This window comes from Nicotiana tomentosiformis, chromosome 6 (assembly GCF_000390325.3).
Source record: "Nicotiana tomentosiformis chromosome 6, ASM39032v3, whole genome shotgun sequence".
In the NCBI taxonomy this organism is placed as follows: Eukaryota; Viridiplantae; Streptophyta; class Magnoliopsida; order Solanales; family Solanaceae; genus Nicotiana; species Nicotiana tomentosiformis.
The window spans coordinates 112,951,605-112,967,964 of NC_090817.1; the positions used below are offsets into that span (position 1 = coordinate 112,951,605).

General features: G+C 39.5%; 1 protein-coding gene across 1 annotated transcript; it reads left to right on the forward strand.

Annotated features, from left to right (window-relative positions):
* Window positions 1-5,629: 5,629 nt before the first annotated feature.
* LOC104119274 (outer envelope pore protein 24, chloroplastic-like) lies at window positions 5,630-8,338 on the forward strand. Its single transcript, XM_009630726.4, has 3 exons — window positions 5,630-5,960; window positions 6,464-6,823; window positions 8,105-8,338. Exons 1-3 carry the CDS (start codon window positions 5,760-5,762, stop codon window positions 8,198-8,200), a joined length of 657 nt encoding a protein of 218 aa, XP_009629021.1. The 5' UTR covers window positions 5,630-5,759; the 3' UTR covers window positions 8,201-8,338.
* Window positions 8,339-16,360: the final 8,022 nt, after the last annotated feature.

The following is a 16,360-nucleotide window of genomic DNA, read 5'->3' on the forward strand; positions in this document are numbered from 1 at the left end:
TCAGGAGCCCGACGAGACCATGATAAGACAATTTAAATTGTTGTGACTTAATATATACTTTCCTATACTGAGCTGACTTATTCTTCTGTAGGTTTCTACTAGACCGAGGGCCCCTTCTACCGATCCTACCAGCACCACTGATGATCATGCTGCAACACATCCTGCTATAAAGAGGCATCGTGATGAGGATGATCCTGATAGCATAGCTGGGCGGGATGGGATGCGCCTCAGGCCAGCGACTGCATTGAAGCACACAGGTTGTGGGACACATTGATTTTTTTTTCGGAGTATTTTATGTAAGTATTATTTTATGTAAATAATAACAACAATTTTTTATGTTTACATAATATGCGCAATATGTTTTTATTTTCCCGTTCCTTCTTTATTTTAATACTACAACACAAACACAAAACATAACAACTTAACATAATTTAAATTCAGTACAACTAATGAAAATATATAAAACGGGAAACATAAAGATAAAGTAGTACACTCAACACATACATGTCATTATTTAGTCACTGCCGCCCATTATTCTCTGCTCTAACCACTTAAATTTCTCTTCCATCTTATTTTTTTCTAATTCTGCCTCTTTCAATTTCTCCTTCAACTACGCATTTTCTCGTTTATATTCTTTTTCATATTCACACTGTTTTAAGGTCAAATCATAAAGATACTGCAAAGATTTTTTGTAGCATTCGTGCTTACAGGGTTCATCAATCCATACCTCAATATTACAAAAAAGTTCGTCGGGAACCCTATAAAACTTGTTCACACACATCCAGTATCGGCGACCAACTTCACCATCATCCCAACAGTCATTCATCATATATTTTTTGCCGCACTGTCACCTTGGTACATAAAGACATTCAGACATTTGTAAAAACGTAAAAAACCTTGCTTTTATGGAAAGTTCTGCTATTGGTTATTGTTAAGCGCAGAAAATAACTAGAATGCACTCGTTATTTATTGACAAGGCAACACACATAACGTAGTATTTAACCGCTATATATATATATATATATATATATATATATATATATATATATATATATATATATATATATATATATATATATTCACATAACGTAGTAGTTAACCGAGCTATACTTTGCGTGTTAAAGATTCTTTCGGATACAAAATAACTTTTTCTCAGACGGACAACTTTTCAGTTCGACAAGACAATACACATAACGTAGTATTTAACCGCGCTATATTAACGTAGTATTTAACCGCGCTACATATATTCACATAACGTAGTATTTAACCGCGCTATGTGTATTCACATATTTATCAAAAATCTACCTTTAACTCAACTATTTTTTAACTATATTTATCAACTATATTTATCAAATATATTCACATATTTTTCTACTTTTTAATCCAATACTATTTTGATTATATGAACGGGAGGGAGAAATACATTAATTCACTTAATTGGAAAATGTTAATTATCAATAAGATTTAACAATAATGGAACATAATTTTATTTGATACATCTTGCAACATAAACAAAACAACTACTTATTAAAACATAAACTCATTGATAGTTGGGCACATTAGAAGAACACCCACCACGAGCTTGATTACCACCGCCAACCAAACCAGTCGAAGGACATTTTTGACGGTCGTATCCTGTTTGCGAGCATATACTACATTTGCGTGCATAAACGGTATAGCTAACATCCATTTGGTTCCGTATACGCGTTCTCTTCTGTACCTGTATTCGACGCAAATAGTCCTTGTTACACACTGTTTTAAATAGTTACGGCGGCCAATAATGCTCAGCACCCACTAGCTGCAACTGCCCACTATAGGTGTTTAAGTAAGCAACAACACTATATTATTTATCAACGTAGTTGGTTGGCCCTAAACCTGTATGTTGAAAGCACCTGATGGCATGTGAGCATGACATGTGGTAGATGGACCATTTCCCACAAGAGCATAACCTTCTAGATTTATTTATGGTATGTACATTATTCCCCCGGTTTTGATGGATAGTGGTGCAAACTTCAAAAATATTTCTGTCGTGATCATACTACAAAAATGAATTCCAATGTGCTCGCCACATGCATTTCTCAAATCTCTTCATCGGCAGTGGCATAAATTTAACACCCATTTCCATCAATGACGTTGCAGCTGCAGCCCTTTCAACAAACCTCTCCGCCATGTGCTTGAACGACATCTGCACCATGGCAGTGACATGCAATCCTCTTGCCGACTTCAACAACCCGTTGAAAGACTCTGACACATTTGTAGTCAGAATTCCCCATCTTCTTCCACCATTTGCATGCAAAGTCCATTTGTGAAGCTCATGTCGCATCAACCAATGATAGGCTCTCTCGTCTTCCTGCCTGATAGATTCCATGTGCCTTCGGAATTTATGCTCTTGGTGGTCTGTTGCTGCCATCCACATCAAATCATGCAGATCCTTGTTAGGATGTGCCTTTTGGAAATTGGTCTTAAAGTGCCTCACACAGTAACGGTGGTAGGCATAAGGTTCTTGCCATGCAGGCAAGTTCTCTACAAAATTTAAGATACCACCATACCGATTAGATATTAGACAAATGTCGGAATGCTGTTTGACAACGTGCTCTTTCAAATAGTTCAAAAACAGTATCTACGTCTTTTGGCTTTCATTGGCACAAATAGCAAAAGCTAGAGGGAATATTTGTCTATTAGCATCTACTACAACGGCTATCAACAGCTTGATATCATACTTTCCATAGACATGAGTGACGTCTATGGATATTACCGTCCGGCAATGCGGAAAATCATCAATTACTGGTTTAAATGCCCAGAACACATAATTGAATATATATTCTGGTTTTCCCAGACTCCGCTCAAGCTTTCATTCAACAACCGTCCTGGGGTTAAAGTGTTGCAGTGCGGCCATGTACTTGGGTAGAGCTGCAAACGACTTATCCCATTTACCATAAACAATTTCAAACGTACGTTTGTGCCCGAGAAATGCCTTTCTTTTGGTAATGGTATGGCCATATTCCTGATGGACTAATGTAATGTACTCTTTGATTTTATACCTTATGGATACTTCAAGGTGTGGAATAAGAACAAGAGAAATCAAGTCAATATCCAAGTTGTAGTGATTCCCATTGAATGTGTCCATTTCACATATGTGGGTGGGAATGTATTTACCCACTTTCCACAAACCTATTTTCTTCTTGCTCGCACGCAGCATCCAATGACAACCCGTAAACCATCTGCGGCAAACAACCTTGTATACCTCCGTAGTTGACTCCCATACCCTCATCTCACAACACTCTTTTACGTTGTGCATTTTTGCCGCCCTGCTTAGGCACACTTTATCAGGAAAAAGCATGCCCTTTGCCAGCACCATTGGTCTAGAATCATCCTACATTGCTGTCCGAATTTCATCAAAATCCCTTATGAGAGCATCCACATCCGGCATACTTGGCAAGTTATCAAGGTAGGGAATCTTCCTTGAATGAAACGGCACTTGGGACTCGTACACTCTTGGTCTAACGGGGGGGTGGAGCATACTCCTTCATCAAATCAGGTCCTTCATTCTCTTCCTCCTCATCACCATCCTCACGAGGGAAGGTTGTGTCGTCTCCGGAATCATCGGCATTGTTGTCATAATCACTGTTCTCTTCCTCACTTTGTGCATCTGCCAGATACCGATTTAATATGTCGTCTTCGGGCAATTGAGTGAGGACAGGTGGTTCAACTTGCTCGTTTTTACTGCACAAACAACAAAATAATAAGCTACTGAAATTAATAAATACTTTCCATATAGCTGTATCACTTCACTTACAAGTCTAACGTGTTGACATTCCTTGATGGACATTATCCTGTTGGTGATGACTCCCGGATGGACCACCATGATCCAACACACCAGAACTACGCATATTCCAACTGGGCGTGGGTTCATAACTTGTAAAAGTCATATCTGGCCGGTACCCCATGTAAAATATATGAGTGTTAATACAAATTCAATACAACAAAAATATACATCGTAACACTAAGGAAAGTTGAAGTTTACCACTCGTCTTGTAGATTATGTAAAGCAGGAGAGAAATTATTTTCTCGCTCCTCATTCGCCCGTGGTGATAAGTTTAAATCACGGCAAACTCTTTCATTCGGAACCTGTCCGGCAAAAACTGTTCCAGAATAACCACTCGATGACTGAGGATTATCCCTACTATGCGCAACCTCATTATTGCGAACGTCTTCGACCTTGGCGTACATTTCCAACATTTTTATCACAAGAAATTCCAGGTATTCATCCGGAGTCCTCAAAAAATCCCTCAAAGTTTCATCATCGTCGATGTTAAACTCAGCATAACAAGCAACCCCTTGCGGAGTGACGGAATACGGATATCTTCCGGTTACTTTAAGGTTCACCGAACATTTCCTCACACTCATTTTATTACATAACAACGATACCAATCTACCGTACTCCATTGTAAGTGGCAACTTAACATGACACTGTGGAGATAAACTATAGCTCACAGAGTTATTCGCCACCACAACCTCACCTCCCCCTCCCCCAATATAATGAAACCCTTACTTTTCGCTCTCCAGACATTATGAAAAAATGCTTGAGAATTTAACAAGAAGAAAAATTTGAACAAGAGTTAGGAATATTTTTGAATGGATTTTTGTAAAATCCTAACGCCTTTAAATAAGGCAATGCCTCGGGGGGCTGATTTTTTTTAGGTATAGCGCTCTTTTAAAGAGCGCTATACCCATTTGAATTATTGTTATGTCAGTTAAACGTATGTGACTTATTTGTGGGCTCACAAAACGGGTATAGCGCGGTTATATACCGCGCTATGCATAGCTGTCTTATCAGTCTTGTATAGCGCGGTTTACAGTGGCGTTATATATATATATATATAGCGCTCTTTTAAAGAGCGCTACACTTTAACGGCCAAAACTCCGTTAAAATATTGCGCTCTTTAAAAGAACACTATATATAGAAATGTTACTCTTTTTTTTAAACACACATTTCCGTCACACTTGTCCAAAAGAACCACAAATGGGTTATGGAATCTAGATTTGTGTCATATCAAAGAGGAATCTTGACAGACTTACCTTGATCAGTCTGAGTTTTGATTGGTTAAGTTCAACATTAACCATGAAATGAATGAACTTCACGTGTTCAGATTTTTTAAGAACAAAATATCTCTTTTATTATTAAAAATAATATTAATAATATAATTTTTGCTAAAGGCGACTTCTACTATGTCATGTCAAATCTGCGTGAAATAAAGAAATTTATCCTCTCTTATAAGGAAATTTAAAAAATAATCGTGAAATCTCATCTAATACTAATATTTAATCACTAACTAATCTAAAATCTAAAAATAAGTTATAAATTATGGTTCTATCTCAATGCAGAACAAAGGGAACATTTAAAAGATTAGTAGAACTATAAAGTACCAGATAAGAATATACAAGTCCCAAGGATTAATAGGATTAAATCACTTCTCAAATTATCTATAGTTTAAATACTCTAAGGTTGGAGCTTTATAATATTATCTAAAAGATTAATAAATCATAGTATTCAATTTCAAACGGAGTAATTTAGAATGTCGAGGCACAAAATCTATTTAATGAATAGAGTTTTTGGCCTTTCCCTCATTACTTCCACTAAAAATCCACTCAAAACCCTCGGCCTCAACGCTTCCCTGGCTCTCAGCCTTTTCCGCCGAGCTTCTGCCTTCCATTCTAGGCTATTTTAGGCTATTCTAGAATTCGTCGTCGGACGGAGGATGATTAGCGCTTCTCTTAGAGGACGTTATGACAGTGACGTCAGCGGCGCCATTGGCACTGTCACCGTTGACGGCGGCGCTGTCAAGCTTAAAGCTAACATGACCGATGCCACCTTCGTCAATGGTCCTTCCTTAGAAGGTCTTTCTCTCTCCCTTGAAAAACCTGGCTCTTTCCTTATCGACTATGACGTCCCCAAAAAGGTATAGCATTTCTCACCTACTTTCTCAGTTTCAATTTGTTTGCCAATTTTAGTGTATCCAAAGTCAATCAAACTAATTTTCTCCAAGTTTGCAGATTTGAAGTTTAGATAATTGGAAACTAAATATTAAATGATTAGAAACTATATGAAAAGTAGGGTAAGATGCAATTCTCCTCGTGTCAAAATAGTAAAAAGATACATATTAAGATGTTAATCGAATTTCACTTATTAGTCTGAAATCTCGAGAAATGAAAAGTACTACAGTCAAAGTTTTGGGCTTTTAACACATCTGCCTAGCCAAAAATATTTAAAGTCGCTAGCCAATATACATATATTATATACTAATTATATATAATATATACATTCTGTCGGCAATCTTTTTGAGCGCGCAGCTATGTAAGTTAATTTCTCAACAAAAAAAAGTAGGACAGAGAGTGTGCATAGCAAAATTAGTATCCAAATTTCCTACTAGAAAGTGATGAGATTTATTTTCTTTTTGTATAGGATGTGCATTTTCAATTTATGAATACTGTGAGGGTTTTAGAAAAACCATTGAACTTTACGTATAAACATTGGAGGGGAGATAACAGAACTGCATTGGATGGGACGCTGATGATTGACTCAGCTAACAAGTTATCGGCTAATTATGTATTTGATTCTGGTAACTGCAAGTTAAAGTATAGTTACGTGCATAGGGGATTGACTACTTTCGAGCCAAGCTATGATTTTGCCAAAAATTCGTGGGACGTCTCTGTGTCACAGCGGGTTTATGAGGACGATGTGGTCAAGGCTTCGTATCAAAGTTCAAGCAAGATTTTGGGGCTGGAATGGTCTAGGAATTCCAGTTTAAGTAGAGGGTTTAAGGTACTGTACTATTCCAGTTTTGACTTGCGCATTGTAGTGGTAATGAATGCGGTTCTGTCCTCTCATCGAACTAATGGAATTTTTTCTATTAAGATCCCTTTCGAGTTTAATTCTTAAGGCATGAGAATTGCTAACACCAAATGAAGATGAATAGTTTCTTGAAGTGGATTATTTCCCAGTATATCTTTTGGTTATGTTTTCGACTTGTTATGTGAATTCACATTTCTAGCTAACATCTTCTGTTTCTGAAATTGAAAGTCATTCAAGCTTAGCAGCTCAATTTTCATGTTGTGACTTGATCCTTTAATTAGTTTTGAAAATCTAATTGAATGTGGAACTAGATTTAAACTTAATAACTACCCTACAATTGGACTAGAATAAAAGCGTCCTTTAGCTCAATTCATTCCATCCTTCTCTATTGTTAAGTAGACTGATACACAATATTTCAACATTCCGTTAATGTTTTTTGTTTCCTGATTTATTGTGGCTAAATTCAAAGACCTAACTGACCATCACCTCCATAACGACCTGGCAGCTCAATGCAATTGGCTCCATGTGTTGTGTTTAACAATTTAGTATTATCTTATAATTGTAATTATTATGATAGAATTGTTGTGGGAGTTATAAATGAAAAATATGGTTGTTACAAAATTAATTTTGTGGTTACCACACCACACTTGAATAATTCCTACTGTATAACTAGGCTTCAGTGGTAGCGATTCTACAATAAGTCATATTGTTAGTTTCTTTTCTGTTTATTATTATTAAAATTTAATACTAGTTCCATACACAACACCATGCATGTACTTGAAACACGAGACATTTAGTTCTTTGTGTGATTTGGTCCATGATATTGTGCGCCTTCCCCCTCTCTTGTCAAACATGTAGCGTCTTTTGGTTTGGCTTATTTATCAAGTAGGGAAAGCAAAAGGCAAACAGGCCTCATGTTTTGCATGATACTACTTTTTTGCACCTTCTGGTTTTGACACTAAAAGTGATCTCCGAAATTATACCACCATTTGGTCTTGAGAAGTCAACTTTTTATAGTATTGATATTGCCTTATATCTTTCTCTTAGCTATATAATAATGTGGTTAACCTGCCTTATTATGTTGTGATATGCTGATGTTCTATTCACTATCTAATTGTGTGTGTGTGTATATGAAGTAGAATTTGCATACACTAGGACTCTTCTGCTTTAAAATATAGCTCTGTTCATTGCATGTTAAATTTCATTTTGGAAATCCGTTACTAATGTGTGGTTTCTCTTTTTGTTTACTAGATCTCTGCGTCTGTGAATCTGGCAGAAAACTCAAAGTTTCCAACATTAAGTGCTGAGAGTAGGTTGAATTTTGATATGCAGCTTGTAAACCTCTGAGAGATTATACTTCAGGTGCCACATTTGGGCCAGCTTGGTCACGCATACTGTTTTTGAAATGAATCGAAAAAGAAAGTAGTTGTCCTCTCATTTGAATATTTCTCCATTAACGAATAACAACCCTCATTTTTGCGTCTACATAGCTGAAATTACATGACTTAGCAGCATTCAAATTCCGCATATTGATACATTTCAATGAACTGGCGGGAGAGGGATATACTTTTATTAGTGCAACTAGATCACCTCCTTTCTTATTTGTTGGTACGACATCTTACTTGCCAGAGATATAGTTTCTTTAGAGCAGACAATCAATCTGAAGCATTGGTAACGCACCATACTTTTGCTTAACGCTGGACACGATCCTTTCACCGGCAGAATATCTGTGACTAGTTTATGAGGTCGAATGGCATGAGTATGAGCTTTTACCGGATCGTGTATCTGTTATATATATAGCTACCCCTTCTTGCTTTGATCGCCCTGTATCTGTTTAAAATGAGCGGGTACTCTTAGCAAGGCAGGAGGTTAAGCCATTAAGGTTATGCCAACTTGTGAGTATATCATTAGAATTCTTTGGACGGCTGATCTATAAACTCAAGTTGACTTGGAAGGTCTTTGGAATCAGCTTATAATTAGAACTCGCGAGCATCAGCTCATGCTCATCCGTACTGTTAGGACCCGATTCTTTGTCAATCGGACGTGGCGCGGCTATGGCAAGGATTGGGGCGTGATGGCCTTGCTGTTGGCCTATGCGGGAGCAAAACGATCATGCGGGACAATGGACGAGAAACATTGTCATGTGAACAAGTATTGGCCAAGGTCTTGAGACAGGCAAGATGGGCTTGGCAAAGGCTTGATGAGGCAGTGCGGGCAAGTTTGGGCGGCATGAAGCGGCATGCGCGCCAAAGGCAAAGGTACGGGCAGTTCAAGTTGTGGGAGCGCCAAGTACAAGCTAAGATAAATCGCGGAGGCACGGAATGATGGCAAAGGGTTTCAATAGCTAAGGCAAAGCTATGTGAGACAAAAGACAAGCAATGACACGGATGAAACAAGTGTTGACAAAGACAAGGCAGAAATGCGGCTAAGGCAATGTGCGGCCGACAGGCGTCGGGCGTGTGCGGTAAAATCATGGACAGCAGATTGCAGACGAGACATTGGCGCAGAGCAATGTCAGAATCAGCCAAGGCTGGGCGCAATGCCAGACTTGGGGCGTGCAATAGCTGACCAAGAAAAAGGGCACATGTAGTGCACATGCCAAAGCAGTGGGCCGTTGTATTTTTGTAATGACTTGTATCCATGTCTATTTAGTGCTTGTAGCTAATGTCATTTCGTGTAAGATAATGGCCTATGTAGTTGGGGGATGTGAACTACAAGATAGGATTAGATTTAGTAATGCTGTGTGTAAAGGCTTGGTTCAGTGGGAAGTGGGACCAGTGCTCCACCAGTGGGCTAAGTGCTCCACCAGAAGAGCTGAGTGTTCCACCATGAAGGCTGAGTGCTCCACAAACAGAAATAAGTGCTGGGGAGGGCCATTTCGTGGGTAAGTGCCCCATTAAATGGTTAAGTGCTTATCAGTGCTTTGACTTGGCAAAGCACAATGACGGAATTGCCCCTTTGTATGCTGTCCCTTAATATCTGCCAGTGGAAGCCCCTATATCTATATATATGGGGGCATTTCGTTGAAGAAAAGGCATCAAGACCATGAGGGTCTTACATCAGAGATGAAGACCATGAGGGTCTTGCATCAGAGATCTAGACCATGAGGGTCTTGCATCAAAGACGAAAATCAAGACTGTAAGAGTCTTGTGCAGAAGGAGAGGGTCTTCAACTGAAGAAGAGGGTCTCCAAGACGAAAATCAAGACTGTAAGAGTCTTGTGCAGAAGGAGAGGGTCTTCAAATGAAGAAGAGGGTCTCCGAGACGAAGACGAAGACGAAGTGGTGCTAAGGCTGGGCACGGGCAGGTCTTAGTGTGTCATGATCGGCTTGTGATCTTGACTAAGTGGGCTATGAACGACTTGTATTCATAGCAAAGAAACAGAAACATATTAGGAAGGTGATTCTTTCTAAGTGTTTCAAAATGGGGGCTAAGGCTAGGCTTTGGGCAGGTCTTAGTGTACAAAGATCGGCTTGTGATCTTTGCAAAGTGGGAAAATCAGAGAGAAACGTGAGGGTTTCTAAGTGTTTTCAAAAGTGGGCTAGGGCTTGGCATGGGCAGGTCTTAGTAGCTATGAACGACTTGTGTTCATAGCAAAATGGGAACCAAGAGGGAAACGTGAGGGTTTCTAAGTGTTTCCGAAAGTGGGCTAAGGCTGGAGCGTTGGCAGGTCTTAGTGACAAGATCTACTTGTGATCTTGGCCGGACGAAGTGGGCTGTGAACGGTTTATGTTCATGGCAAAGAGAGGTCCTTTGTATGTTTTGTTATTAATACAAAGGTTGGGTTTTTTCCGTAAGTGTTGGTGTTCTCTTTATGTTGCTGCCGAAGTTTGTGGGAAGCCAAACTTGATAAAAAGTTGGCTAAGTGTTGGAAAAGGCTGAGTAACTTGAGTGTCAGGTTGCTGCCGCGCGGTGTCAAGTTGGGCGCGAAAAATTGGCCCAAAATGGCCCCGTGACAATTGGTATCAGAGCAGAAACGGAATTATTCTGATACAACTGGTATCAGAGCTGAGACGGAATTACTTTGATACAACTAGTATTAAAGTGAAGCAGCGTGCTTAGCGGAACTGCTTTGATAGACGAGTATCGGAGCAGGGCAAGATTCATGGCAGTGGTAAGACGATCAGTAGCAGACGGAATGTTGCTGTTTTGAGAACATGGCTTGTGGCAAAAATGCTGAACTGCGCCAAGGGTGGAACAGTTCGTGAGGGCAAGAAGTGTCAAAGCGCGGGAAACTCTCTTGTGAAATGGAGCAACAAGGGCATTATCTGTCAACAACTCCTTGGGGCAGATCCATTAAGTCGGCTCGACGAGGACGTCGATTTCAAAGGGTGCGGGTGATTTGTTAGGACCCGATTCTTTGTCAATCGGACGTGGCGCGGCTATGGCAAGGATTGGGGCGTGATGGCCTTGCTGTTGGCCTATGCGGGAGCAAAACGATCATGCGGGACAATGGACGAGAAACATTGTCATGTGAACAAGTATTGGCCAAGGTCTTGAGACAGGCAAGATGGGCTTGGCAAAGGCTTGATGAGGCAGTGCGGGCAAGTTTGGGCGACATGAAGCGGCATGCGCGCCAAAGGCAAAGGTACGGGCAGTTCAAGTTGTGGGAGCGCCAAGTACAAGCTAAGCTAAATCGCGGAGGCACGGAATGATGGCAAAGGGTTTCAATAGCTAAGGCAAAGCTATGTGAGACAAAAGACAAGCAATGGCACGGATGAAACAAGTGTTGACAAAGACAAGGCAGAAATGCGGCTAAGGCAATATGCGGCCGACAGGCGTCGGGCGTGTGCGATAAAATCATGGACAACAGATTGCGGACGAGACATTGGCGCGGAGCAATGTCAGAATCAGCCAAGGCTGGGCGCAATGCCAGACTTGGGGCGTGCAATAGCTGACCAAGAAAAAGGGCACATGTAGTGCACATGCCAAAGCAGTGGGCCGTTGTATTTTTGTAATGACTTGTATCCATGTCTGTTTAGTGCTTGTAGCTAATGTCATTTCGTATAAGATAATGGCCTATGTAGTTGGGGGATGTCAACTACAAGATAGGATCATATTTAGTAATGCCGTGTGTAAAGGCTTGGTTCAGTGGGAAGTGGGACTAGTGCTCCACCAGTGGGCTAAGTGCTTCACCAGAAGAGCTGAGTGTTCCACCATGAAGGCTGAGTGCTCCACAAACAGAAATAAGTGCTGGGGAGGGCCATTTCGTGGGTAAGTGCCCCATTAAATGGTTAAGTGCTTATCAGTGCTTTGACTTGGCAAAGCACAATGACGGAATTGCCCCTTTGTATGCTGTCCCTTAATATCTGCCAGTGGAAGCCCCTATATCTATATATATGGGGGCATTTCGTTGAAGAAAAGGCATCAAGACCATGAGGGTCTTGCATCAGAGATGAAGACCATGAGGGTCTTGCATCAGAGATCTAGACCATGAGGGTCTTAGATCAAAGACTGTAAGAGTCTTGTGCAGAAGGAGAGGGTCTTCAACTGAAGAAGAGGGTCTCCAAGACGAAAATCAAGACTGTAAGAGTCTTGTGCAGAAGGAGAGGGTCTTCAACTGAAGAAGAGGGTCTCCAAGACGAAAATCAAGACTGTAAGAGTCTTGTGCAGAAGGAGAGGGTCTTCAAATGAAGAAGAGGGTCTCCGAGACGAAGACGAAGTGGTGCTAAGGCTGGGCACGGGCAGGTCTTAGTGTGTTATGATCGGCTTGTGATCTTGACTAAGTGGGCTATGAACGACTTGTATTCATAGCAAAGAAACAGAAACATATTAGGAAGGTGATTCTTTCTAAGTGTTTCAAAATGGGGGCTAAGGCTAGGCTTTGGGCAGGTCTTAGTGTACAAAGATCGGCTTGTGATCTTTGCAAAGTGGGAAAATCAGAGAGAAACGTGAGGGTTTCTAAGTATTTTCAAAAGTGGGCTAGGGCTTGGCATGGGCAGGTCTTAGTAGCTATGAACGACTTGTGTTCATAGCAAAATGGGAACCAAGAGGGAAACGTGAGGGTTTCTAAGTGTTTCCGAAAGTGGGCTAAGGCTGGAGCGTTGGCAGGTCTTAGTGACAAGATCTACTTGTGATCTTGGCCGGACGAAGTGGGTTGTGAACGGTTTATGTTCATGGCAAAGAGAGGTCATTTGTATGTTTTGTTATTAATACAAAGGTTGGGTTTTTCCCGTAAGTGTTGGTGTTCTCTTTATGTTGCTGCCGAAGTTTGTGGGAAGCCAAACTTGATGAAAAGTTGGCTAAGTATTGGAAAAGGCTGAGTAACTTGAGTGTCAGGTTGCTACCGCGCGGTGTCAAGTTGGGCGCGAAAAATTGGCCCAAAATGGCCCCGTGACACGTACCATCATTGAGCAATCTATAGCTCAAAGGAAAATGCCTAAAATGGTTAATGCACTGACTTCTCAAATTCATGAATATGTATATATTTTGGTTTAGGAGTCCCCTATTTGATTCAATCTATATTATGGATACAGGGGCGGATTTAGTGTTATGATCCCGGATTCATCTGAACCCATTACTTTTATGCGGAACATAAATCTATATGTAAAATTTCGAACAAATAGATATGAACCTATAACTTTAAAAATATAATAGGTTTAATCGTAAGAAACTTAAAAGTTGAACATATAGAATTTAAATTTTGGATCCGTCTATGTATGGATAACAATAACAAAATATCCGGTATATTCCAACATGTGGGAGGAAGCATGTCGCACAAAGCATTTTGCGTTCAAGCAGGGTACATGGATGAGTTGCACCTCAAGTGGTTTGATCTAGACCATCTACCCTAATGGAAGCATTAGTGGCTTCTTCCACGGCTTGAACTCGTGACCTATAGGTCACACAGAGTTTGTTGTTGCTCCAAGACTCCCTTCAAATGACTAATTTGAGTAGTTTTCAAAGTTTAATTAGACTTACAATTTTAGTTATTGTTTAAAAAGTATATAAAAACGTAGAAATTACACTAAAAGTTCGGATTGAAACTTTTCTTATTTCAGCATAGTGAAAACATATATTCCTTCCTCCCCCAACCACCCCGCCCCCACCCCCAAAAAAGAAAAAGAAAAGAAAAAGAAATATACTATCTCGTTTGCTTACTGTGCAAGTGATGAACTAGAGACCACTCATTCGTATTTTGAAATAATCCCCTCTAAATTAGACATGCATCCTTAAATTTGTGCGTTGAGAGCCCAAAGCTTTATAGGCATCAAATTAGACATGCATCATGTCATTGTTTTTATTAACAAAAAAATAAAAAAAATTCTTATGATATATGTGAGGCAGCTCCAGCATCCGATAACCGCTTTGTAATATGGCCATTATTTTGTCAAATGGAGTCCATCTCACGTAAGCATAAGCATCTTTGCAAAGTGTAGAGTTTGTTGGCAATATTCTTTGGGACCCAAAAATATTGCATTGTATGTGGACATCATTTGCACAAGTTGTATCTCTTCTTTTACACCTAAGAGGTCAAGACTTTTTTGGCCTATAAAAGGGAAGGCCATTAGTTCATTTTAGACACACCAACAAGACTTGAGTCTTCATTTCCTGTTTCTTTTTTTCTTCCTTTATTAAGAGTGTTTTGTATGAGAGTTAGTGTTGGGAACCACTTGTGTGAACCCTTTCTTTGGAGTGATCTTGTGAGGTTATTCTCTTAGGGTATTTGGGATTAATTAGAGTGTTTACTCTAATTTTGTACTCTCTTGTGTACTCTTATTGTTATAGTAAATTGCTTCTCTCCGCTTGTGTATGTAGGTCACTTTGACCGAACCACGTTAAATTTGTGTCTTCTTTATCTACTTTAATTGTCGTTGTTATCAACTTCCATTGTCTTTGTTATTGTCATTATACCGTTGTTTGGCTATATTCTGTACTACCCGGGTTCCCGATCCTAATAAATTGGTATCAAAGCCGGATCTAACCGGGTTAGTTTCAATATCCAAAATGATTCTAACAAAGACTTATGTTGAGAAATTTGACCGAAGTGTAAATTTCGGAATGTGGCAATTAAAGATGGAAGCTATCCTAATTCAGGATAGCTTAGACTTGGCGTTGCAAGGAAAGGAAAAGAAGCCGGATAAAATGACGGATGAGGAATTTGCCATCATAGACAAAAAGGCAAAAGCAGGTATCATTTTAAATCTCTCAAATGAGGTTTTACGTGAAGTTTCTGTAGAAACCACAGCTAAAGGTATGTGGGAAAAATTGAAAACATTATATATGAAGAGAACGATAGAAAATAGACTCTACCTAAAGCAGAAGTTTTATACAATTCGTATGAGTGAAGGTACCTCTATTCTCTCTCATCTTGACACCTTTGATTCCATTCTTATGGATTTGAGTAATATAGATGCTGAAATTAAAGATGAGGATCAAGCTGTGTTACTGCTTTGTTCTCTACCCCCATCTTTTAAGCATATAACAGATACTATGCTTTATGCAAACTGAAACTAGTTTCAGATTAGACAATGAGTGAATTTTAGATTCCGGTTGTTCATATCATATGTGTCCTAGCAGGGACTTGTTTTCTACATATGATTCAGTTGCAGGTGGAGTTGTCCAATTGGGTAACAATGTTACTTGTAACGTTATTGACAAAGGTACAATTCGGGTCAGAATGCACGATGATGTGGTGAGAACTCTCACCGATGTTAGATATGTTCCTGAGTTGAAGAAAAATCTCATCTCTCTAGGCACTTTAGAATCCCTTGGGTGCAAATTCACTGGTGAAGGTGTAGTTCTGAAAATTTTTCAAGGTGCTCGTTTGATCATGAAAGCACACAGATCTGGTTCGTTGTATACTTTATTGGGATCCACTGTTATAGGCCCTACTACAGTTTCGGTATCAGACAATTTGTCTGATTTTGATGGCATTAAATTTTGACATATGCCCATTAGGGCTTTTGGTGAGAAGGTGGAGCAAATTTACTATATCATCCAAAATTAGGCCAAGGTGGAGATTTGTAATATGGCCATTATTTTATCAAATGGAGTCCATCTCACATAAGTATAAGCATCTTTGCAAAGTGTAGAGTTTGTTGGCAATATTCTTTGGGACCCAAAAATATTGCATTGTGTGTTGGACATCATTTGCATAAGTTGTATCTCTTCTTTTACACCTAAGAGGTCAAGAATTTTTTGCTTATAAAAGGGAAGGCCATTAGTTCATTTTAGACACACCAACAAGACTTGAGTTTTCATTTCTTGTTTCTTCCTTTCTTCCTTTATTAAAAGTGTTTTGTATGAAAGTTAGTATTGGGAAGCACTTGTGTGAACCCTTTCTTTGGAGTGATCTTGTGAGGTTATTCTCTTGGGGTATTTGGGATTAATTAGAATATTTACTCTAATTTTGTACTCTCTTTTGTACTCTTGTTGGTATAGTGAAATTGTTTCTCTCCGCTTGTGGACGTAGGTCACCTTGACCGAACGACATTAAATTTGTGTCTTCTTTATCTTCTTTAATTGCCGTTATTATCAACTTTCATTGTCTTTGTTATTGTCATTA

Bases quoted from the DNA above. Each gene is read 5' to 3' on its own strand.
- LOC104119274 (XM_009630726.4), top strand. From the start codon at position 5,760: ATGATTAGCGCTTCTCTTAGAGGACGTTATGACAGTGACGTCAGCGGC. The intron at 5,961-6,463 runs GTATAGCATTTC...CTTTTTGTATAG, and splicing joins ACTATGACGTCCCCAAAAAG to GATGTGCATTTTCAATTTAT. The intron at 6,824-8,104 runs GTACTGTACTAT...TTTGTTTACTAG, and splicing joins GTTTAAGTAGAGGGTTTAAG to ATCTCTGCGTCTGTGAATCT.